The sequence below is a fragment of the Delphinapterus leucas genome, chromosome 11 (assembly GCF_059928025.1).
Source record: "Delphinapterus leucas isolate spDelLeu-1000000601 "Yukka" chromosome 11, BTC_Dleu_Yukka2, whole genome shotgun sequence".
Taxonomy (NCBI): Eukaryota; Metazoa; Chordata; class Mammalia; order Artiodactyla; family Monodontidae; genus Delphinapterus; species Delphinapterus leucas.
In genome coordinates, this window is record NC_143139.1 from 69,087,984 (window position 1) to 69,114,073 (window position 26,090).

The 26,090-nt window shown below is 37.2% G+C and overlaps 1 protein-coding gene across 4 annotated transcripts in view; it reads right to left on the reverse strand.

Moving 5' to 3' along the window:
• RASSF9 (Ras association domain family member 9) overlaps positions 1–7,848 on the reverse strand; it is a 37,257-nt gene extending 29,409 nt beyond the window's left edge. For 3 of the 4 annotated variants that reach the window (XM_022552422.3, XM_089921083.1, XM_089921082.1), the window contains exon 1: positions 7,262–7,848. In XM_022552422.3, coding sequence (XP_022408130.1) covers positions 7,262–7,308 — 47 coding nt within the window. In that variant the 5' untranslated portion in view covers positions 7,309–7,848. Of the gene's footprint in view, positions 1–2,526; positions 2,585–7,261 lie in introns of those variants that run through there. The other variant, XM_089921085.1, reaches the window with a different exon arrangement.
• Between the last annotated feature and the right edge of the window lie 18,242 nt (positions 7,849–26,090).

The window sequence follows — 26,090 nt, forward strand, 5'->3', positions numbered from 1 at the left end:
TCAGATTTAATCCAAATTCTTGATGGTTTAGGATTAACTCTATTTTAGAGATGAGAAAACTAAATACTAAATAGGCCATACAGAGTAAGGGTTAAGAGCATGGATTCGAATTCTGTCTCTGCCACTTACTAACTGTTGCACTGCTCTGGGTCTTAATGGGCTTACATGTGAAATAGGAGAAATAGTAGTAACTTCTTCACAGTGTAATTTTTTTTTTTTTTTAAAGAAGATGTTGGGGGTAGGAGTTCATAATTTATTCATTTATTTGTTTTGGCTGTGTTGGGCCTTCGTTTCTGTGCGAGGGCTTTCTCTAGTTGTGGCAACCGAGGGCCACTCTTCATCGCGGTGCGCGGGCCTCTCACTATGGTGGCCTCTCTTGTTGCGGAGCACAGGCTCCAAACGCACAGGCTCAGTAGTTGTGGCTCACGGGCCCAGTTGCTCCGCGGCATGTGGGATCCTTCCTTCCAGACCAGGGCTCGAACCCGTGTCCCCTGCATTACCAGGCAGATTCTCAACCACTGCGCCACCAGGGAAACCCCACAGTGTAATTTTAAGTATTATGTAAATTACTTAGACCAGTGCACATAGTAAGTGTTATAAGAAGTATTAGCAGAGGTGGATTTACCCTGAAGCTAACCAAGTTTAAGCATAAGGGCTTCCTCATTTGCACAGGCACATTCCGAGGCCCCATAACGACCTTAGTGATACTATTAATCAGAACTTTAAAGAGCAACTTATTTAATACCCATTAAATATGTCAGCATATTTAATACCTATTGCTCATTTTAAAGAGCAACGCCTTCAATTGTCAAACTTAAATTTGCCTTTGCTTGTTATTATTGTTATCGTCGTATTAGAAAGATGAGATATTTGCCCCAGTGCATACAACTAGTAATGGGAAATCTGAGATATGACCGAAAGTCTAGGTGACTAAAGAGCTGGAGTTCTTAACTAAGATAATTTTCTGCCTGTTTCTAGCATTTTCCCTTTGTCTTATAACTGTAATTATCTTATAGAAAGAGCATAAATCCTCCTTTCATGTGAGAAAATAAGTATTTTCCCAACTGTATTTCCCTCTTACCTCCAAAGAAGGAGGAAATGTTCCACATTCAACAGTGATGGGGTCTATAGTAGCCAACTACCATCATCCGCCAAACCTCACTCACATACATACATGGTTGCATCAAGGAGCATGAAAGGAAGTGAGAGCATCCCTAGAGAAGAATGAGTAACCCTGCACCTTGGTTTGTTCTCTACCAGAAGTCCAGTAAAGTCTCTTACAGCATCTATTTCTCAACTGTGACCCTTAACCATTTGAAAGCAAGGAGTTAAGCCTAGAAGCAGGGATGATGAGAGATCAACCTTGAATTTATGGATTCATTCTTTAACTTACCCAGGAGTCCATTCACCAAAAATATACTGATTTACTACTCTGACACAAGTGCTTTATGGGGACCAGCTGTATTTGGAAAGTATATGTTGAATTCATTTGTTCAATCAACAAATATTTATTGAGCATCTACTCACCGTTTATCTAGAAAGAAACAAGATAGATGAGGTCCCTGATCTCACTGAGTGTATACTCAATTTTTTTATAGCTATCTTAAGGCACTTTACTTATAAAAACAGAGGGCATTCTAGCCTGCAGATATAAACCTTTGAGAATAATTTGCCTTTTTTGTCAGCATATTTAATACCCATTGCTCATTTTTATTCTTGAAATATTTTTCTTATCACTGCCAATGCTAAAATGTCTCCCCAAGGCTCTATTCCATTCATATAAGTAATGGTCACCGTTGGGTGACCATTCACATTACTAATCGCTTTAAATTACTATCAACAGATATGCAAACTTTCTCTAGAAGGTGTAGCCTTACAACAGGCTCCACAATAATTGAATCACAATCTATTTTGAAAAACCAATTAATTGACTCTTAAGAAATCAGTGTTGTATGTGTTATGTGTGTTTTGCCAAAGGGATGTCTTTTAAAACTTCTAAGCAAGTATACATGAAAGAACATTAGCACACAGAAGTATGCTGAACTTTTTCCTTTCACATGTACTTGGTGCAGATGGCATGTTGCCTTATTTTAGAAAGCCAATATGCTAGGGACAAAGAGATCTCTTGTCAAGGACTGGAATACACATTCACCTGGAAGAGGTAAACTCATACTCCTACTTCAACTTTCTTTCATTTTTAGAACTAAAATCAAAAGAAGAGAGCCATACTTTTGTGAATTACCTAGAGCCATTATCAGATCTCCCAAACGACATACCAATCAAATAACATCAAAACTTTCTAAGTTATACAGTCCAGCTAATAAAGAGGCTATGTAAATAAAATTGTTAACCAGCTACAAACTTTTAAAAACTTTTTAAAAATCCTTAAGATTTTCACCTTGACATTCTTCATGAATTGATACGGTACATAATAAAACATCTTATGTAGTGGATTTTAAGTTGGGTTATAGTTTTTTTGAGTGACAATTCAAGATCTAACCTAGAGCTCAATTTCACCGCTGCCACTGCTCTCAGGATATTTTTGCCAGGGATAGAGCATTCCAATCATTGTTCCTAATGCGCTGTCTCTGTCAAGTAATAACTACTTAAGTTACCAGGTATTATCAGGGGAAATCTCTTTCAGGAACACCTGGGAACTAAAAAGATGTATGTACTCAAATATCCAGCATTTCTCAAGCCAATTTCAGGGCCCTTTCAAATATTTATTGGAGGTTAGACAAAACAGTACAAGATAATTTCCTGTTCTGCAGAATTCATAAATTACCATACTTCTAATTACAACGAGAAAACATCCAGCTTGCCAGCAACTTCTACCATGACTGCAAAACTCAATTCTTCCTTCTGATGAAGTAACTGCGGCATGAGGTGCTTAAGATAGCGATATGAGGCACCTGGTTTTAAAACAACTTGGTTAGATATGTTCTAATTCATTCAAGAGCAAATGCAGATTTTATGTGTCAATTATACAACAATAGAGCTGTGTTATTTACTTCTAATAATTTTATTACAAATATATTTTTTGGAGACTTTTGATTTCAAGTTGATATTAGGACAATGCTTGTTATCACCTGTGATATAGGTATAGGAAAAGCCAAAAGAAAGCCAAGAGCTGACTGAATGGTACCTAACAATAATTATAAGGCCTTATTCACTAAATTAGATCCTTTCGTATTCATTGTTATTATCAATGAATCACCTGAAAGAACAATTCTGATTTTATATATCCAACAAACATATGAAATACTGCTTTAGTCTGGCAATTTTTTGCTCCTAGCAAGGTTTGGTAAAAAGTCCAACCAATTTTCTGCCCTCAAATTTTATTAATTAAAACACCAAGGGATCGTAACTCACAACCAAGAATCCCCCAGATCTTTAAAGTGACATTCCACTTTTCTGAACTTATAAAAAAAAAATGTTGCTGATTGCTATTTAGAAGCATTAGCTTTTAAAGCAATCATTGTTTTGAAAATAGAACCTACAGATGGAACTTATTTGAATACTTGAATATGTTAATAATCTGAATTCAACTGTTGAATGACCATATGAATGTCAAGTAAATTCATGCTTCATTATTTCCTTCTTTGGGTTTTCTATGAGAAACAAAAGCCACCTAGTGACTTTTAGAAAATATTTTCGGAAACTTGAATAGCTTATTGAAAAGAAAATATCTAGACTCTCCAACGTTTTTATTCTTCATGTGAACATAAAGTTGCTTAAGAAGGCAGTTATCAATCTTTGGGATTCAGTCACAGAACATTTTATTATTATGGAACCAAAGTAAACAACCCATCTCCTGAGACCAAAAGGTCTTCTGAAAATTGTACTCTTCCTATTAAATGTTATGAAAATTAGAAAATTTTAAAAAAATAATTCTGAGCATAAAGATTTTACATTGGCTCCATTTCTTTTATTTGCATGAAAGTTAGAAACGAAAAGCATCAGGGCGGGGGTGGGTGGGATGAATTGGGAGATTGGGATTGACATATATACACTAATATGTATAAAATAGATAACTAATAAGAACCTGCTGTATAGCACAGGGAACTCCACTTCGCCATACAGTAGAAACTAACACAACATTGTCAAACAACTATACCCCAATAATAATAATAAAAAAAAAGAAATGAAAAGCATAAAATGTTTGTGTGTCCAAATAAAATCATTTTGTGACCAAGTATTATTTTCAGATTTCCTGAAGACTGTTTTCCAGATTTTTAAATCGAATGATTCTTAACATTTAGAAAATATTTTCTGGTAGGGGAGGATTAGCTTGGTGTCCAAATCCATATAATTATTTGTCCATCTCCCTGGTTTTTGGATTTTATCAAATATCAACCAATCCTTTATAAAGTATTCACTTTTATATAATACCAGCTGATCTCAGATGATGCTAGAGAATAAAATGATTACTGTGTCTTTGATTTGAATACAAATTATAATTTTAGTTTATAAAATTATATAAACAACTGTATTATATACGTCCATCACATACCAGGCACTGCCCTGGGAATTAGAACACAATGGGGACTAGACAGATATGGCCCTGCCCTCCTTAACCTTTACAGTGTGTGTTTTCTAAAAGTTTTTTATGCCTCATACTTTGAAGTTTCATTTGTTTTCCATCCTGTCTCTAAAACTCTCAAATATCCATGTATCATGAGACTATTTACAGAGCTACCTTAGGACGTTCAATCTTGGGTGATAAATATTCTGAGTGAACAAAACTGAAAAGACAGAACAGGATGCAGAAAAGTTCAATAAACTTTCTCAAAATTTTATGATCTCAAAATCCTAATATTCCCTCGAAAAATCCTCATTTTTTCCTGCTGACAAAGATACAATTATATTCAAGTTGTTCTTTTAACTGTATAAATGTTATATCACAATGTATACAAATATATTTCTCAAATTTTTCCTTCACATTCTACAAGGAATTTTATACGATATATTTGAAGAATGCATTGGCTGTTATCAGATAGCTGTTTTATCATCACTCGAAGAATGAATCTATCAAAGGATGAATCACTTGTCATTTAAGGAAAGTTATTGGTTTCTATATTTTGGAGTGGAATTATTTAAATCATTATGGAACCCAGGAAATGAAATTGATAAACTTAATCATGTAACTAAGTTTCATCTGTAGTTTCACCTTTGTGAAGGTGAAAAAACAGACAAAACAAAAATATCTCATCTATATCAAAACTAAACCTTGAAAAAAACAAATATACATTAATTCTATTTCAACACACCATGTGGCTTATTTACTGCTTAGTTTGAAATACCCATATTTTTATGTCCCTAGCTACCGCCGTGGTTTAAGCAACCTTAAGGATTGGAAAAATACAAATCTTTAAAGGGAGGCACTCAGTTATTACAGCAACTCATGCACAGCCTCACTATTACCACTTTCGCCAAAACACACGTTCATAAAAAAGCATCACCTTCAGGAAGCCCCATTCCATTTTGTCAGAGCAACTTAAAATACTATTAAGTTCCCCATCTTTTATTGTTTCCTTCCACTTTTTCATAATTTTGCATAGAAAAATATTTTTTAAATGTTTGTATACTCACCTCCCTGAACAAAAGCTAGTTTTATGGGTAGAGTAGATTTTGCAGTGGCAAATTAAGGCAACAAAAGTGGCCATATGAGGGAAACTCACAGGGGTGCATGCAGTTTTATTGCACTGTTATTTGGCATACCAATGACAGAATTCTTGAATTAGTTAACACACACGCACAAATACACAACAACTCTGAGCTACAGGGATAGTATTCAGAAAAATCACTATGCCAAAAACATAACTTGTCTTGTAATACCATGAACTTTCCTGAAGTAATTTTTTATATATTTTTACAGCATTTAAGCAAACACACTTCAAAATTGATGCTACTGAAAAATCCTTTAAAAAGTAGGAAGGATTTTCTTTTGGTAAGGGGAGTTGTCTGAAATATTTTTTAATGCATCGACACTACGAAAATACAAGCCTATTTTTGATAACTATCACTACCATATTTTTTAATACTACCCAGACATATTTCTTTATTTTAACATACAGTTTCATTAATTATCATAAATACCATATTTGTGACATATCAGATAATTAGAAAATAAAACAGGTTTAGAAAGTTTGATAGTATTGATTATTGCTGCTTTTGTTTCTTAAGCTAGTCAACTAAATCATAAAGACATTGGAATGAGGTAATAACAGAATTTTTCAAGTGGACATTCATGCCCAAAATAAAGTCTGGAGATTTACTTTAAAGTTGTACCACTATATTGTCATGCAGACCCTCTAAAATAATTGTATCATTTCCTACCGTGTAATTGTATGCTTTTAAATTGACACTAAGTAAATTATGACAAGTACAAACAGGTGTGATTGAGAGAAGAGTTGTGGAAAGGCCCTTATGCCAAAATAAATATGTTTAAAAAGTAAAGCCTGTGTCTACAATTATCCTCACATTTTCTTAGGCATAAAAATGTAGCACTTGAGTTAATAAAATATTTAATAGGACTGATACACACATACTGACTCAAGAAAAATCTGTGTGTGTGTGTGAAATGTTTATTTACACAATGGGCATTGCCGGCTTGAAAACAGCAAATCAAATCAAAGTAAAATAGTAATAATAAGGATTAAGAAGGACAGCTGTGTGAATCCTTTTTTAGTGCCTAAAATCACCTAAATTTCTCAAAGATTTTTGAAAGAATGAGTTCACAAAAAGTTTCTCTACAGAGTATTTTCACTTTGGGAACTTTCCAGGTTTTAGGAATGCCCCACTCAAAAAGGGAGCCAAAGCATTGTTTCCAGATTGTATCAGCAGCTCTGTTTTTCTGTTCTAATTAGTGGCTAATAAATTCTAGTTATATCTTCATCAAAATGTTAACTCTTCCTATAATATACTAAAATTCTGTCTAAAGCAAAATAAAACTTGCCATCCCACTACTCTCAAATAGGCGAGGCAACAAACAAGAAGAAGGTGATGCTAGTGGTGGAAACCAGAAGTGGCCAAAGGGAGAAAAAAGGAGTCAAAATAATCATCCTTTATTTTCAGAGATCCTTGAACTGGTCACTGCAATCCTTGTTACTGGGACAATATCCTCACCAGTTGAGTGTACACACTAGCCCTAACTCCCTAGAGCTTTGTTCCCCAGGAGCAATTTTCATCAGAATCTAACTGCAACAAAACACATACTTTCACAACAGAAGCTCCCGAATACACACACGCTGGACTTTACCTGTTTTTATGCCGAGTCTTCAGCAAGTTCCTTCCAAAGGGAGCCATGGCCTGCCAGGCCAGCGAACAGCAAGGACAGTATCTCAAAGTTCTCTGGGGATGGGGGAGATACCTGGATTTCTAGGGTGAAGGGAAGAGACCTGGAAGCTTCCTCTTCACCTCTCAGATGCTCCTGGCTTTCAGCTCATTAGTATCCGTCTGAAGGGAGCTGCTGGAAGTTGTGCAACTGTTGCTTAACTTTGAACTGCGGGATTGCTGTGGCTGCTGCACCTTTGGAGACCTGCCCAGCTTCAGCCTCGAAGGAGGCATCTGGAGGCAGGAAAAGGAAAAGAAAAAAAAAAAAAAGAGAGAGAACGAGAGGAAGGGAGGAGGACTCTATTGTGTTCTATAGTTATTTGCAGACTTGCTAAAAGAGCTGCCACCCCACAGGCATGGTAATACCCACGGAATGGGAATTTCACTCGGTTATGGAAACCCCCCTCTTCCGCTCTCCACGCCCAACCACACAGGGTGAAGTGAACACACATAAAAGATTTAAAAGTAAATACCTCCACCTCCCATCCAGCTCCAGTCTGTGAAAAGTAATCTGACGGAGGCAAGCAGGAGTGAGGGCCAAGAAGTATTTGCCCAGCGATTCGACACAAAAATCCCCCGCCCGGGGTGTCAGTGCTGTAACATACATCGAGGAGTGAAGCTGGAGTCTGGATCGAGGGAGACTCCCAGACCCCTGAGGAATCTGAGCCCCGAGCATCCCCCAACTCCGTCCCTCTACTCTTCAAGGTCATCTTCCAAAAGCTGGAGGACCTGAAGGTCCAAAGGGCTCCAGGGCTGAATGATCACAGCACTGGCACAGGAACCAGCCAGGGTTTGGGGTCCCGACCCCGCCGCATCTTTGGCACTTACTGGCCCTTTTAGACCACGGGAGTTTGAACGAAGAGCCAACTGTTGGCTCTCGCCCCTCGAGTAGTAAATTGAGAAAGGACGCGCCGCGAGGACTTCAGGGAACTGAAGTGTGCGGTGCAGGTCGAGGGGCTGGCTGACATCACCTAATCTCACGTGATCTCGAACCCTGGCCCACGGCAGCCCCGGCAGAGTTGGGCGAGCGCACGCGGGTGCGGGCGGCAGCGAGCAGTGCGGGAGGAACTCCCCTGCCCCGCGACGCCGTGGGAAAGCGCTGTACAGGGGCGAGGCCCTGCAGAAACTTCCCAAGACATTTTTTCTAGGATTCCGTTTCCACTCCCCTCCTCCGACTCCCCTCTCTTCTGCCCCCGCCCGCTCGCCCCAACTCCTGCCCGCCCCAGGCCCTGCCTGCTGCGCTTCTAATCTTGGGCTTCCGTAGCAGAGGGAGGGAGGGAAAAGAAACTGTGGCTTCACTCTGAATACCACTTCAGGACAGGGGATCTCTGGACCACTAGAAACACGAAAGGCTCAGACTTTCTTTGGGAGCACACCCTCCACCCTCAACAAAAGCAAGCAAAAAAAGTGATCTTAAAGGTTTCTATAATTTTTACATGTCCTGATTTATGCAGAATTATACAGAGCTCAAAAAATCATTTTTCCAAAATTTACTAGCATAACTCTTCTCTAGTTCTCTATACTGTATACACATATATGTATTTTATATAACATTATTATCTAAAATTTGTTGTTTATTTGTAATTGTACATAAATATTATATATAAGCTATATATATATATATATATATATATAAAATCCCTAACTGTTATAAATTAGCCAATTTATTACAATAGCCAGTGCTTTAATTCAGTTACCTTTTTTCTACTCCTGGAAGATAGGATAATTTTTTTTTAAAATACAGTCATCTTTTAAATGGATCTGTGGTAGTGGTACCAGAGAAAACCTTTAAAATACTGAAAGTCATAAGTAGTAATGACATATTTTGTTTTATATGTTTATATATATATACATGTATGTGTATATATATATATGTATATACCTCACATATACATACACACTTTACATGCAGCATAAATAAAACCATATTGGGTGTACTTCAGTTTCAGTTCTTGACTTTATTTTACAAGCACATCACAAAAAGTGATTTAAACTATCATGGAAACTTGCCCAGTTATTCTAAGTTGTTCAAAATAGAATCCCCTAAAGCTATACTGCTTGCTTATTAATATGATGGCTGCAGCCAATTTGCAAAGAATGTTGCATTTACAAATATCCCTGCATTTCCTGTAGTTTTGGTTCTCCACCCTTATTAACATTATTTGTATATGTAGTTTTCATATAAAACGATTTTTAATAGAGGAGTTTAATGGAACAAGAGGAAACAACATTACTTCTTTACTAGCATAATCTTATGCTGAGTTTCAAGTTCGCACAAATGAACCTCATTTAGGATGTTATTATTCCTCACATAAAATATTCTATTAATACTATTTATGACAAGCTCTTTGATGTATAAGAATTAAATATCTCTCAGATATTAAAAGCTGAAAGGAATCAAAAACATGGGCACTAATATCTAAATAGAAAAGTAAGCAAATAACAATTTGAAAAGAAAATAACAAAACCATGTTTAAAAAAAAACTAGTAACCAGATATTGTGTAGGTAAATTGAAATGAGATTTTATTTTGCATCTACCAAATTGCCTGATTTTTAAAATGATGATTCTCAGCTCTGTCAGTATGATGGTCAGAGTAGTGTTGACACATAGTATTAGACAAGGAACTGGCTATTTTTCTTTACAGGGTAGAAAGTAGATAAAAAATTATCTCAAAGTGAAAATAAGGCAAACTAATGACTGCATGTCCTTTCAGTGATATAATGGAGCCTTGTCTAATAGTTCTTCCCAAAGATAATCCAGTCCCCTGGCAGAATGCAATTTTTTAAACTTACTATTTACTATTGATTAGGCCCAGACTCTGTGAAATTAAGGTTTAAGTTGTGTTTAAAAAAAAGGAAAGATGCAAGTAGAAAGATAACTCAAAAGGTTATAGTTTTATTGCACTGTAGGACATCAACCAATTTTACATCTAACTTAGTTTTATTTCAGCCTTCTGTCTTTAATTCACTAACTATATATAGCAGTCTTCCCTATCCTCTTTTGGGCCAGTTTTACAATTCTGCTGAGTTCCTCATTAATAAGTCAATCTTTGACACTTGCCCACTATATATTTGTATGAGATTCATAATAGCAGTTTTTTGAAAATTATACTTTGAAAAACTCTGAACATGCATCTGTCCTTTTCTGAACCAATAGGAAATCTTCATAGAAGAAAGATGGTTACTTATCTATACAATCCCTATCTTTCCCTATGTGTAAAATGTGTTTTGATGGCAGAAAATAGAATGTTCTTTCAATCATCTCTAAGTATACCGCTCAGCCAAAATAAATAGAAAAGGTATATTTCCTTACATATTTAAATTAACATGAAAAATCAACAGGGAAGATGGTACATTATACTTGATAATAAAAGAATGAATGTTCTCCTCAATCAAATGAACATTATTTAATCTGTGGTTGAGGTGTTTTCAGAAGCTAAACAATGTTAAAACATGTATTCTTATAGAAAGCCCTGTTTTTGAAGGAGGTATAACAAATGTATCAATTTTTTGTCTAGTTCATTCATAGCCTCTCTTCATATTAGGAAGTTGTTGGTTTTTTGTTTATTTTTTGCTGCACCACGCAGCATGTGGGATCTTATTTCCCCGAACAGATATCAAACCCATACTCCCTGCAGTGGAAGCACGTGGAGTCCTAACAACTGGACAGCCAGGGAATTCCCTAGGAAATCTTTTTTAAATCAAATTTTTCCAGTGTTATTGAGATATAATTGACATACATCACTGTATAAGTTTAAGGTGTACAGCATAATGACTTACATATATTGTGAAATGATTCTTGCAATAGGTTTAGCCAGCATCCATCATCTCATAGATACAATAAAAAGAGAAAGCAAAAAAGAAAAACAAATTTTTCTTTTTTGTGATGAGAAGTCAGGATTTACTCTCTTAACGTTAATATACATTATATACCTGTGTTAACTATAGTCATCATGCTGTTCATTACATCCCTAGTACTTATTTATCTTGTAACTGGAAGTTTGTACCGCCTACCTCCAATTCCCCCTCCCCCCAACCCCATCCTGACTTCTAGTGACCACACTCAAGACATCTTATTATATGAACTTTTCTGACTTTTAGCTTTAGCACATATGACTTCACTAAAAGGGTAGCAGATATAAGTATAGGGGTTAAGAGCATAAGTTTTGTAGCCGCAGAGACCTACGTCATAGTAAAGATCCTAGCCACTTCCTAGTAAAGATCTTGGATAAATTACTTGATGTGTCTGAGCCTCAGATTTCTGATAATAATAATGCATTCTCAGTTTTCATTAGACGTAAGTTTAGGAGAATTTTCACTTTTTTAAAAAATACTGTCTTGTACAGATGTGTTGTATTATTACTGGAAATTTACTCTTCACATTTTAATGATTAAATTGGCTTACTGGTGTACTTATCATACACATCTGTGCTGGTAAGAGAGCCAGTTTTCCCCAGGGCCTGCATGAAAAAAATAGCAGAGCTGAGGTTCTAGATCTTGGATTACACACAGGTACTTGACTCTGAGCCAGTTTATCACCACTCATATGGTAATCTGTGAGGAAATAACATACTACAGAGCTTGTTATAATCAATCAGTTTATCTGATTTACTGAAAACCCCATTTTCAATTAAGGGGAAAAGAGTAAGATAGAGAACCTGTTTTGTTTGGACAACAAATAACTCAGAAATAATTAAAACTGGCCAGAAGAGTGGAATCCAAACTTGAATGAGAATCTTTGGACAATCAAGATGTGGCAAAAGGGCACCATGTAGAACAGAGCTGTTTATAGCAAAAGGTAGAAAATCTCAAAAAAGTTAGTGGAGGATACGGTTAAGCTGAATTCCAGAGCTATTATTATTATTCCAATGAGTGTCTATCTTCTAAAGTTCTTTCCTATCTTAAGATTGCTCATGGAAATAGAAAACATGTCTAAAGAGTGGAACAGATGTATTTTTTTCTCACGGAATCTTTTAAATAATGAATGTAGGTGTCATGGGTTATGAAATAACCTCTCTAAAAGTTTTGAGCAAGGAAGAGATAACAATTTTGAATGGTTTAGGAAAAGCCCAGAAGCAGAGATCCCATTTCAGCTCTAGGATTCTATTACTGGCAGTACTCTTTTGATTCTCCAAAAAAAATTTAGAATGGCCGTCTAAGCTTTTGTAGGATTTACATAATCATGTCTAATTAGTCATCCAGCTAATAGGTGGCTCCAAGCTTTTAAATAATTAAACAGTATTTGAATAGCTGGCTGGTTGGGGGTTGGCCAGATACCTGTGTCCTAAATAAAAGGCCAAATTTCTTCACTTGGTAGCCATGGCTATTATTAATTCTAAATGAGATAAAGTGACAAATCCATATAAGGAAGGCTGCTACTAGTAATTGCTCAACTTCATGGGACTTCCCTGGTGGCACAGTGGTTAAGAATCTGCCTACCAATGCAGGGAACATGAGTTCGATCCCTGGTCCGGGAAGATCCCACATGCCACAGAGCAGCTGAGCCCCCGTGCTGCAACTACTGAGCCCCCGTGCTGCAACTACTGAGCCTCTGTGCCTAGAGCTCACGCTCTGCAACAAGAGAAGCCACTGCAATGAGAAGCCCGCACACCACAACAAAGCAAGCCCATGCTCAGTAATGAGGATCCAAAGCAGCCAAAAATTAAAAAAAAAAATCGCTCAACTTCAAAGAAAGTGTTGTGAAACAATGATACTTTAATAAAATGTGTGCATATGAATATATAAACACCCTCAAATATACATTCACCTGCTATATAAAATAATAGAGTTATAATGTGTTTTGGTGCTTTATGCAAAGCATTTTCATGTCTGATATCTGATTCCACTATGGTCAGCAGAAGAGAAAATATTATTTTAGTTTTATTAATAAGAAAACTGAGGTATAGAGCCAAGTGATGATTTAACTATTACTCAAAACAAAGAACAAACTGGAATCAAAGATGACTTTAGGGCTTCCCTGGTGGCGCAGTGGTTGAGAGTCCGCCTGCCGATGCAGGGGACACGGGTTCGTGCCCCAGTCCGGGAAGATCCCACATGCCACGGAGCGGCTGGGCCCGTGAGCCATGGCCGCTGAGCCTGCGCGTCCGGAGCCTGTGCTCCGCAATGGGAGAGGCCACAACAGTGAGAGGCCCGCGTACCGCAAAAAAAAAAAACGATGACTTTAGTGTAGGTAAGAATCATAGATACCCTCTATTTCAATTCTCTCATTATGTAAATAAAGAAGACAAGACTCAGATATAAATGCACTTGCTCAAAAACATATGTTAGCATGAAGTAGAACCAAGAACAGACCTTGTTGGCTATATTAATAACTCAGATATACCTTTTCAATTAACATTAAAATAGAACAAAATAAAAAATATAGAGCCTAACATGGACCTTAGAATTCATCCATGCAAGGACTCATTTTACTGCCAAGGACTCTAAGTGCAAAAGAGAATAAATTAATTTCCATACTTCATGCAATATTAGGCTTGAAACTCTGTTCTCCCAGTTCAGTATTCTTTTTTTGTTTTTTTTTGTTTTTGTTTTTGTTTTGTGGTACGCGGGCCTCTCACTGTTGTGGCCTCTCCCATTGCGGAGCACAGGCTCTGGACGCGCAGGCTCAGCGGCCATGGCTCACGGGCCCAGCCGCTCCGCGGCATGTGGGATCTTCCCAGACCGGGGCATGAACCCGTATCCCCTGCATCGGCAGGCAGACTCTCAACCACTGCGCCACCAGGGAAGCCCCCAGTTCAGTATTCTTTTAAAATTATATAACTGTATGTGCTTAATCTATTAGCAAGCATTTAAATGACTTGGGTTCAAATCTCACAGGCCTAAACTACATCTGTTTCACAGTTTATAAAGAAAGAAAATAGTTTTAATCCAGTGACAAGAATTTTCATGTGCTCTTGAAGCACTAGCAGAGTTTTTCTTGAAAAAATAGTGTCTTATAGAGATATATGTTATGCTTATTACTAGAAATTTACTCTTCAAATTTTAATGTGTCAAAGACAATAATTTTGAAATTTGGAACTCTCTTTTAGTAAATATGAAATGGAATGGATAAGAAAAGGTGATACCATATGTTTCCAGTCAGGATATTAAACACCACTTTAGATCGTTCAAGCCAAGCAAGATTTGATGCAGCGAATTGTTTACAAGGGTGTTAAAAAGAATGGAGAAACATAAGCAGAATACCAAGAAGCTGCTACCGTGCTGTGCTTGTGCTGAAACCCATGAGCCAGCAACGGCTTCTCGGCTGTTGGAGAAACTTCTTCAGCCTTCCACTACTGTTACAACTATTCCAGGTGAAAACTCCAACAGTGCTGGGTCAGCATTTGCAAATCTCTCAGCTCCTCCCACTTTCCAAACTTCTCCCCGTATTTCTCAATGTGAGAACTTAAGAGAAAGTTGGCACTGAAGCCACTAGCTTGGCAAAGCATCTCAGAAATATAGTTTGTATGCGTCTAACCCTGTCAGCACAGGGGGAAATAGAGAATGATATGGAGTCAAGAACAATTAAATCATACACAGTTTGACATTTGGTAAATAGTTTTTCAGTGTAGAGCTACCTGGAAGATTATAGAGATAAAAGACATGCTTTCTGTGTATGAACTAAATGGGGGAGAAAAATAATTCAGGAACGTGGTATGTATGTCTAAGAGAGGCTGAGTAAAGTGTCAGACTGTTGGTATGTCCCATCTTATGACTGATGTAAACAGAAAACTGTAACAGTGGGTGCTCAAGACTTGGTTCATACTGGTAATAAAAGCTCCCAGCCAATATTCCCTTCCTTTCGGGAAGGCTCAAAAGCTCTAAGAGAGAGAACTCTTGTCATGTAATATAATTTCCTAACTAACCTAAACGGATAGAATCCATACCTAATGTGATTATCATGAAAATTAATGTAGTAACAGAGATAACGTTCCAAGTCCATTACACATGGTCAATAAAAGTCAGCTCCATCACCCTGCGGGCCCTACCACTTGGGGTGTGTATGATTCAGGCTAAAATTATCCTCTTGGTTGGATTGTTCTAGACAGAATTGGAATCACCTCTTCTTTTCTCACTTCCTCAACTATTCACACATGAAATTGCTAGAATTATTACTTGTGAAAAATGTAAGTTGGTTGTCAGTCTTCAGGTCTGACTGGGTTATAGATATTATCAGTAAATATTAAAAAAGAGTTTACATTTGTATGCTGAATACAGGAAATAATTAGAATATCCTTCAATTCAGAGCATTTAAAAAATGTTACAAAGAGCAATCATTTATTGGTTTAAGACTCTGGAGTTTGCCTCAAATATTACTAATACCCAAAATAAAAGCCTGAAATCTGGTTTCTCCTTTGAAATGCATTATGTGAGCGATTCAAATTAATCTGTGGTAATTTTCAGAGAATATTATGGAATGACAAATCTTGATTTTTAACAAAGGTTTAAAATATTTAAATTATTAATGTTAAAAAAGATACAAACATACTAATACATTTGCTGATCAGTATTTCTTACCATTTATGTTTGGCTTATGTTTAACAAGCACGTTGAATTGAGGCTAATTAGTTCTTTGATACAGTAAATGTTTATTGGGCACCTAGAGTATGCAAGACACTGAATTAAAAGTCTACTATTCAGAGATGAGAAGGCACAGTTCTGGTTTTCAAAGAGCTTGAGTTGAATGGGAAAAGCAATTGTAATATAAAGCATCGTTCCTTGAATAGAGCTATGCATAAAGCACAGTGGTGATATGGGAGAGAAGCAATTAAATCTATTAAGGCAAGCTGAGGAAAATCATAATAACTCTGAGAACTAGGTGTTATTATTGCCATTTTATGAATGTTAGCAAAAATAATGGCTTAGACTTATAATCACTTACATAATCTTTGGAAAAATTTTCCTTAATTGATACTTAATAGTTTATTAAGTAGATTTGGGAATGTTTCCTTTTTAAACTTAGTAAAGACTTTGTGAATGTAATTTTAATTTACCCCTATCAACCATCTTTCTTTATGATGTGGAGAACATATTAACCTGATATGTATCAAAGCATCAGTACCAATTGTTATGGACTGAATGGTGTCTTCCCCAAATTAATAAATTGAAGCTCTAACCCCAATGTGACTGTATTCAAACAGAGCATTTAGGGAATCATCTAAATGAGGTTAAATGAGGTAATAAGAGTAGGGCCCTAATCCCATAGGGCTGGTGTCCTTATAAGAAGAGAAAGAGACACCAGTGCTCTCTCACTCTGCAGGCACGGAGAGGAAAGGTCACGAGGACACAGAGAGAAGGTAGCTGTTTACAAATCAGGATGAGTGTCCTCACCAGAAACAGAATTTACCAACACTTTGATTTTGAACTTCTAGCTTCCAGAACTCTGAGAAAATGAATTTCTGTTGCTTAAGTGGCCCAGTCTATGGTATTTTGTTATGACAGCCCAAGTAGACTCAGACACCAATAATATGAAGCAGATGAACTTGGACTAATTTTCCTTGGGGAAGAACAAACCAGTACATTTTTTCCCTTGGAAAAAAGCCAACTCCTTTAATACCCACTGTGTTCTGGTAGTAGAGGTGGGTGAGTTTGCACCTGGATCTGGCAACCTCCTGGGAAGCTCAGGGATCTCAGTGCACATCTTCCCCTTGAGATTTAATGTTATAGAATTTCTCAGTGAATAAAAGTGCCATCTTGGACTGAAAGGCTACCCGGGTTGCCAAAGGTGATTCGAGTCCAACTGGGAGGAAGTTTGCAGGTTGCGTGTTTCTCACTAGAGTTCTACAGAAAAACCTGTAGTCTGTGAGGGAGGACTTATCTGCACTTGCTTGTTAGGGCAGTGGGCACAGATCCGATTTTGTGGTTCCAGTTTTTGAGATTGAAACCTTGTGAGAGCAATAGAACAAGGGCAGCTAAAAAACTAGAACTGCAAGTAAGCTGTTCACATTTGCAAAATTTCCTTCCCAGTATTCTCTGTAAGCAGGACTGCTTTGTTTTTACAAAGAAGGAAGGAAGTAAAGGAAAGAGGGAGAGGTGGTATTAGATTTCCTGATAAATATACACATTTACTCAAGTGATTGATGGGAGAAATATATTTAAAAATGTGACTCTATTGCTACTCCAATCTAGTGGCTTAGAGCTTGTAGATTTTTCACATGTAACAGAGCCTTAAAACTACAATTCAAAAAAAAAATTGTCGTTCTTATAAACAGGCAATTCACAGAAAGATTAAAGGAGCTCAGCGTTGAAGTGTTAAAAATATGTCCACAGATTCTTTGATGCTCCTCCTTTCAATAGGTGAAAGCTTAATCCCACCTCCCCCTTGTGTGTAGACAGGTCTGGTGACACTCTTCTAACGAACAGCAGTAGGTTCAACTTAGTGACTTCCTTCTAACAAATAATGGCAGAAGTGATGGTGTGTCATTTGCAACATTAGGTTATAAAAAGGCTGTATCTTCTGTCTTGCTCTGGGGTAAGTCATGTTGTGAGCAGCCCTCTAGAGAGGCCCACATGATGATAAATTGAAAGCTTCAGCCAGTGGCCACATGGGCGAGCTCAGAAGCAGATGACACCCACCCCTTTCAGAGATTACAGCCCTGGCCAATAGCTTGACTGAAATCTTATGAGAGATCTTGAGACACAACCACCCAGCAAAGCTGCTTTCAGATTCTTGACTCTTAAAACTGTCCGAGTTAATAAAGGTTTTTAGCTGCTAAGTTTTGGGGTAAATTCTTAAACAGAGTACTTGTCTACTGACACAGTTCCAACATATGGGGGAGGGGGAGTTGCCCGCACACCACCAAGCAATGCTCCAGGCAGATACCAGCTGGGTGTCCTAACATTTTAACTCAATTCTGACACATCTACCCAGAGATAGCATTGGATTCCACAGGTTAAGGGTTTAGTCCTACGAGACTCCACTGACCCCTCACTTCAGGCTCCAGATACAAACCCAGGGTGTCACCTATCCTTTTGATGAACAGCCTGTAAATCGGAGGTTCCCACAGCCCCCTTCTTGGGTTTGATTAATTTTTCAGAGTGCTCAGAGAAACAACTTTACTTACTAAATGACTGGTTTATTATAAAAGGATATAACTCAGGATCAGCCAGGTAGAAGAGAGTATAGGGAAAAGTATGGGGAAAGGGCGCAGTTTCCATGCCCTCTCAGAGTGCTCAACTCTTCCCACATTGCCAAGTGTCCACCAATGCAGATGCTCTCTGAACCTCATCCTTTAAAGATTTTCTGGAGGCTTTCTTACATAGGCATGAATGATTCATGGCGACTGAACTCAGTCTCCAGCCCCTCTCCCCTCCCTGGAGGTGGTGGAGGCCAGGAGACTGAAACGTCCAACCCTTAAAACAAATGGTTGGTTATCCTGGCAGCCAGCCCTCCATCCTTCAGTGGGGTCCAAAATTCACCTCGTTTATGTTAAAAAAGACAGACATCTTTACCATTCTCACTTAGTAAATTCAAGGGTTTTAGGACTTCTGAGCCAGAAATGGGGACAAAGGCCAAATATATATTTCTTATTATAAATCACACTATTACACAGAGTTAAACAATTATTATAATCAGACTTACTAGATACCAGAGAAATGCTGAATAAAACAACAAAGTCAAGTACCTTCTTAAACATTAGACTGGCCAAATTTTAAAAATAATAATTCCCAGTATTTTCCAGGGCATACACTTTTTGTGGGTATTTAATCAAAATGCTCTGTTTGGGGAATAATTTTCCAATGTACTATCTATGAAAATTTAAAGCACACGTATCTTTGATTCAGTGGTTCTGCTTCTAAAAATCTAACCTAAAGGAGTAGTTGTAAATGTCCAAAAGGGTGCATTTTCATATCATGTGTGTAATAGTGAAAAACAAATTGTGTAAAAATCACTTATGTTATGTTAGCACTTTCCTTAATCCTTTTAAGAGTCTGTGAGATAAGCTCATTTTTTAATCATTATTTTACCGATAAGGGAAACTGGAATGTGCAGAAGTGAAATAAATTCCTTGAGGTCACAGAGCTACTAAGCAACAGAGGAGAGATTCAAAGCTATGCTCTTATCAATTACAGTAGACTGCCTCTCATAAAAAGAAATATTTTGTTTACATTTTAATAAGAGATATTTAAATAAATTAGGAGTTTGGGATTAACATATACACACTACTATATATAAGATAGATAATCAACAAGGACTTACTGTATAGCACAGAAAACTCTACTTAATATTCTGTAATAGGGCTTCCCTGGTGGTGCAGTGGTTAAGAATCCACCTGCCAATGCAGGGGACAAGGGTTTGAGCCCTAGTCTGGGAAGATCCCCCATGCCGCAAGCAACTAAGCCCGTGTGCCACAACTACTGAGCCTGTGCTCTAGAACCCGCGAGCCATAACTACTGAGCCCACGTGCCACAACTACTGAAGCCCACACAGCTAGAGCCCGTGCTCCGCAACAAGAGAAGCCACCACAGTGAGCAGCCCGTGCACTACAACAAAGAGTAGACCCGACTCCCCGCAACTAGAGGAAGCCTGTGCGCAGCAACAAAGACCCAACGCAGCCAAAATTAAATAAAAATAAAATAAATTTATATTAAAAAAATTATGTAATAACCTCTGTGGGAAAAAGAATGGATATATGTATAACTGAATCGCTTTGCTATACACCTGAAACTAACACATTATAAATCAACTATACTCCAGTATAAAGCAAAAATTAAATTTTAAAAAAGAAGAAATATAAATAATCACTCCATTTATAGACAACCCTATTAAAAGTAATGTTAGAGCTATATACAGTTTGATGAAATGATATCAGAAATTATTTTCCTTCAAGTTAAGCTACATATTAGAGATTGCTAAGGAAAATGCCTGAAGTTGTTAACAGGTGATACTAATGAATACGGTGGCCTGGACTGCTCTAGCAGATTGGAACTATGTGAAACGTGGGTCCATTAATTCTAAATTTTATGATTTTTTTCAAGAGAATCCATGAAAATTTGATTTTTTTAAATGTGAAATCTTGCCATATTAAACACATAATAAGTTAAATTTTTTAAGATGCTAAAGCCAAATATAATATTTCTGAATGCAGACACCACCCACAGTGTTCCAGATTGAGATCACCCTATAAATGAACAATAATGGATTGAGGAGATCCATAATAATGAATTAAGGAGACTAAAACTACCTGAAAAACTTTACTGAAACTTGATTGAATTCATTATCATATCTAAAAAAATAATATCTTAGTCAAAGAGACAGTAGCCAGCCACTGAAACATAGAAAAGTAGAGAGAAAGAAATGTGTCCTCAATACAGGTACTGCCCATCCCAAGAATCAATATATCAGATCTTGATATATTGGACTCTGTATTGCCCTGTAGCAGAGCAGTTGAGGACTTGGGATCTTGCGCCAGACTCCATGTGTTTGAATCCCAGCTCTACCACTTACTAGGTACTCAATCTTTCTGTGACACAGTATCTCTATTTGTAAAACAGGGATTATAACTGTATGTACCACACTGAAATGCTGTGAGAAAGTAATGGCTGAATAAATATTAGCTATTATTACTGTGGAGGTGAAGTATTAGATTACCAGAGACTGGTACCAGAAACCATTCTTATCATTTAATCTTTGTGCTGATTTCATTCTCACAAAGCAATTGCTGATTATAATAGACTTGTGTAAAATGAAAGAATGCCTTGGTCTGAGGGTGTAAGAGCAGACACTGGGGTAGTTAGAGACCTTAGTATAAATTAAGGGATTGCTATTCTGATTAAAGTACTTTACTCTCGGTGAGTTCAGTTATCATGAATTAAGTTGCCTAGGATTTGATTATATCTAGAACTAAGACATGATTATTTTTCTAGATCCTAAACCATGGTGAATTCACGAAGACAGACACCAACCAAAGAGAACTCTTGGCATCTAGGCAGTTGGAATGTTCTTTTTTTCACCGTGAGATTTTTCTTTCAGACTTTCTCTCTTAAAACTGTAATAAAAAAAATTATGTCTCTCTTACTCATTGTTTAATTCCCAATCTTTAGCACAGTGTTTGACAAAAAGTCAATGTTCAATAAATATAAATGATTGAATGAATGAATTTAAAATGAATCAACAATCGAAAAACAGATTTCTTTGTATCAGGTTGTTTGCTGCCATTTACCTTGTTTCAATTCAAGTGTTACTTAGAGAATTACTTCTGGTTCATTGATGGTCCCTTTTTAGTTGAGTTCCAAGTATTGAATATTGTGCTGTGTCTTTTACAATTGGAGCAGGAGTTGGAGAGTGGAAAATGAGAAGTGGAAGAAAGGAAAAGCAACTAGCTATTTGAGAGAACATCTTTCATTCATTTGAGGGTAAAGGATTGCAGGAATGATGTATATACACAGCCAGTTCTGGACACAGCAGAGTAATGAATATCAGGTTTATCTTCCTGACATAAAAATCAACAAAATAGGATAAAATATATGAAACAACTCTTTTCAGGCTTTGGAAAAAACACAGCATATAACTATAATTCCTGAAAGAAGGATAGCTCCTGAGCTGAGTCCCGCATTTACTCTGGTTTTCTGCCTGGGAACGTCTCAAACTGCTGCACAGGGATGAAGAGCCTCCAAAGAAGGCAGCAAACCTGCCGGCCAAAGAAAACAGCGATTCTATTTTGTTGCTGCTGAGGCTGCTGTATTCCATGGCACAGGGTAGCAGAGATGAGGGAGTTGCACAGAGGAGCCTCAGAAATCTGCATAGTGGCCCCTCCAGATATCTGACTAAACAAACACATGGCAATGCTGTACAAGGCTTGACTCCACATACCAGGCAGAGAATAATTGTTGGGAGAATGAGAGCAGAACAGAGATTCTGGAAGTAGCCAGATGCTGGAAGAAATCGGATTTCCAAACTGCTAGAGTGAAGAATCTTCAGAAAGTCCACCCCTTGAGAATAAGAACTGTGCCTGAGAGCAGTGGTCCCTCCAATCTGGTCCTCAGAACAGCAGCCTTAGCATCACCTGGGAACTCGTTGGAAATGCTGATTCTCTGACACCAACCTGATCTACAAAATCAGGAACTCATCAGGTGGGATCCAGCACTCTGTGAATCAAAGAAAAATCCACAAGGAAATTAGAAAATGTTTTTAAATGAATGGTAATGAAAATACAACTTAATCAGAATTAGTGAAAAACAGCTAAAACCACGATCTGATAAGATTTATGTATTTAAATATTTATATTTGAAAAAAAGAAGAGGTCTGAAATTAATGTCCTCAGCCTAACCATAAAAAGAAAGAAAAGGAAGAATAATTTAAACCAAAAGTAAGTAAAAGGAAACAATAATGGTAAGACTGAAAATCAATAAAATAAAGAACAAATGATGGAAAAAATTAAGGCCCAAAGTTGCTTTTTTGAAAAGTTGAATAAAAATGAAAAATATCTAACAAAATTGATCAAGAAAAAAGAAAAACACAAACAAGATCAACAATGAAAAAGAGAATGTTGCTGTAGAGCCTCCAAGCAATAAAACGATAATAAAGAAATATTATTGATACTAATAAAGGTATATGAATAAGTCTGATAACTTAGATAATTTAGTAAAATTCATTGAAGGGCACTAATCACTAAAACAAGGAAAATTCAATCGGGTTGCATATACACATTTAAGAACAGTGAAATACTGAGGCAGCATCTCAAACTGGTATTGGGATCACGTTGTCAGAATTAGTACACAACTTCCTATAATGATCATGATGAAAGACAATTATTGGGGAGTGTTGGTCTTAGCATTTATGTTCATTTAAACTGTTGGTTATCCATGCCTTAAATAGTCTGTGATACCCCCTCAGAATCTTGCAGACCCACATCAAAATACTTACAAATAAGCATATGTCATCTTCCATGATTAGTTTAGATAAAATTAGACTGGTGGAAAAAAAATAGAACATATAAATAGAAGTAGATTTGTTTAAAAACAAAAGAACTTCAAAATTTAAATTTCTCACCAGGCCAAAGTGTTTTCTCTGATAGATTCTAACCAAAGTTAAAACAATAGTATCAATCTTATACAAATTTTTCAGAAGATATAAGAGGGAAGATCACCCCCCACTTCATCTTATGAGACCAGAATAATCCCGATACCAAAATCATTCAAGTATACTCCAAGAAAAGAAAACTACAGAACACTATCTCTCACGAAAAGATATGCAAAAATCCTTAACAAAGCACTAGCAAAACACATACAACAATATGTAAAAAGGATAATATGACAAGACATAGCAAGGTTCATCCCAGTAACAAAATGTTGGTTTATTATTTTTAAAAATGAGTACAAATACTCATCACATTAATAGAAAGAAAGAGCAAAATTCATATGATATCTTAATAGATGTGGGAAAGTACTTGACAAAATTGAGCACCCATTCATGATAAAAACTTACAGCAAACTAGGAACAGCAGACACTCATAAAAAAGTACATAATGTTTGATTACCTTTATATGAAGATCAAAAATAGGCAAAACTAAGTGTTTACCTGTGATGTCAGAGAAATTTACTGGGAATGTGTATGAGAAAATTTTCTGGTATGAAGGAAACGATCTTCATCTTTATTGGGTTTTGAATAACACAAGTTCAAACTTTTGTCAAAACTCATCAACCTTTACATTTAGGATCCATGCCTTTCACTGTATGTAAACTATACCTCAATTAAAAACAAGCCACAGGGCTTCCCTGGTGGTGCAGTGGTTGAGAGTCCACCTGCCGATGCAGGGGACACGGCCTCGTGTCCCGGTCCGGGAAGATCCCACATGCCGCGGAGCGGCTGGGCCCGTGAGCCATGGCCGCTGAGCCTGCGCGTCCGGAGCCTGTGCTCCACAACGGGAGAGGCCACAACAGTGAGAGGCCCGCGTACCGCAAAAAAAAAACAAGCCACAGGAGGACAAAAGTTATATATTGGACTACCATTAAAACAAAAGAGGGAAAGAACTGGAATGATTTTTAAAAGATTAAAATATGTGAATACAAAGTAGAAAGTCAGGAGAAATAATAAATGAAGGGCTTCCCTAGTGGCGCAGTGGTTAAGAATCTGCCTGCCGATGCAGGGGACATGGGTTCGAGCCCTGGTCTGGGAAGATCCCACATGCCGCGAAGCAACTAAGTCCGTGGGCCACAACTACTGAGCCCACATGCCACAACTACTGAAGTCCACACTCCTAGAGCCGTGCTCCGCAACAAGAGAAGCCACTGCGAGAAGCCCGCACACTGCAACGAAGAGTAGCCCCCACTTGCTTCAACCAGAGAAAAGCCCGCACACAGCAACAAAGACCCCACACAACCAAAAACAATAAATAAATAAAATAAAATAATAAAATAAATTTATAAAAAAAGAATAAATGGAAAGAGTGTGTGTAACTTATAATCAGATGCACAAGTTAAGATTTATTGAGTATGTATTACATACACATTTTGTGATATATGCATACCGTCTTTTAGATAGTAATTATTATTTTTATTTTATAGATGATGATAGAGACCAGAGAATTAAAGTCTAAAGCCACAGGTAGAAAGTTATCAGAATAAGACTTATACCAGGGATTAGCAGAATGGTGGATCTTGAGGCTGAGTTCAGTACATAGACATTTCATTTTGTCTGCTTGGTATTGCAAAAGAGAAAATTGAAGTAAATATTTGCATTTAAAGATTGTGACATTTCCATAAAAATCTGAATTTCTGGAAAATACTGAAAATTGGAATATTTGCCATGTTGGGCCTATGTTCCCACATGCAGAAAAATCATCTGAAGCTCAGTGTCAGGCAGGTGGTCCCCTTAAACAGGACTTAAACAGGACATGTTACCTGCTTGTCTCTGTAAGTGTTTGAGTATGGATACCTAATTGATGACCACGTTTATCTGAATTCAGGTCCAGAGAAGACATAGGAAAAAAGGTGATATTGCACAGTGAAGGGGGGACAAAAGATCATATGAGTAAGGAGTCTATGATTTAGGAGCTAAGGGCTAAAAGATAGCAACAAAACCTGATAATGCCCAAAGCAAGATATTATATAAGAGAAAAAGACAAAAAGCAGAGACCTGTCCAAAAGGAAAGTCCATTTTATAGTGACTAATACCCATTGGATGTTTTCCAGCTTGTTGTGGGGATGCTATACTGTAATAGAGAGACTCACAGAAGATAAATTAATTTCTCAAAATTGCTTGACTGATACTGAAGAATAACCTTCCTCTGGGATAAGAAGTGAGGTTAGACTCTGAGCACTCAGAATCAATGTGATTAAGAGCAGGAAGGTGGAGGAAATTTGTAACCCCCTTAGAGTATTAGGTCTGTGTTCCCTCCTCTGTAAAATTAAAGCATAATATAAGACTGGTTTTTCCATAACAGACCTTTTCAGTTCTGACATACTTTGGCTTCATGAATTAGGATGACATTGAAATATGGCCTAGTACCCCAAGAGTGCTTGTCTGGTATTTTTATTCTATACATACTAGTGCCTCCACCCAGAGTACAAAGTGGGAAGGGTTCTTCTTTTCAGATCACTCACTACAACGCTCCATGGGTTGCAACCTCAATTAACTTCTTGATTCCTCTTTCATACTTTCTAATTTACTACCCCAGTTAAAACAATTCAATGCATGCAGATCCATTTAGGTTCTACATAGCCCTTATAATAAGGAGTCTGAGATTTTTTTTTAAGTTTATTCATTTGTTTAACATGTATAGCACACCTAAACCTGGAAAGGGAGGAAAACAAG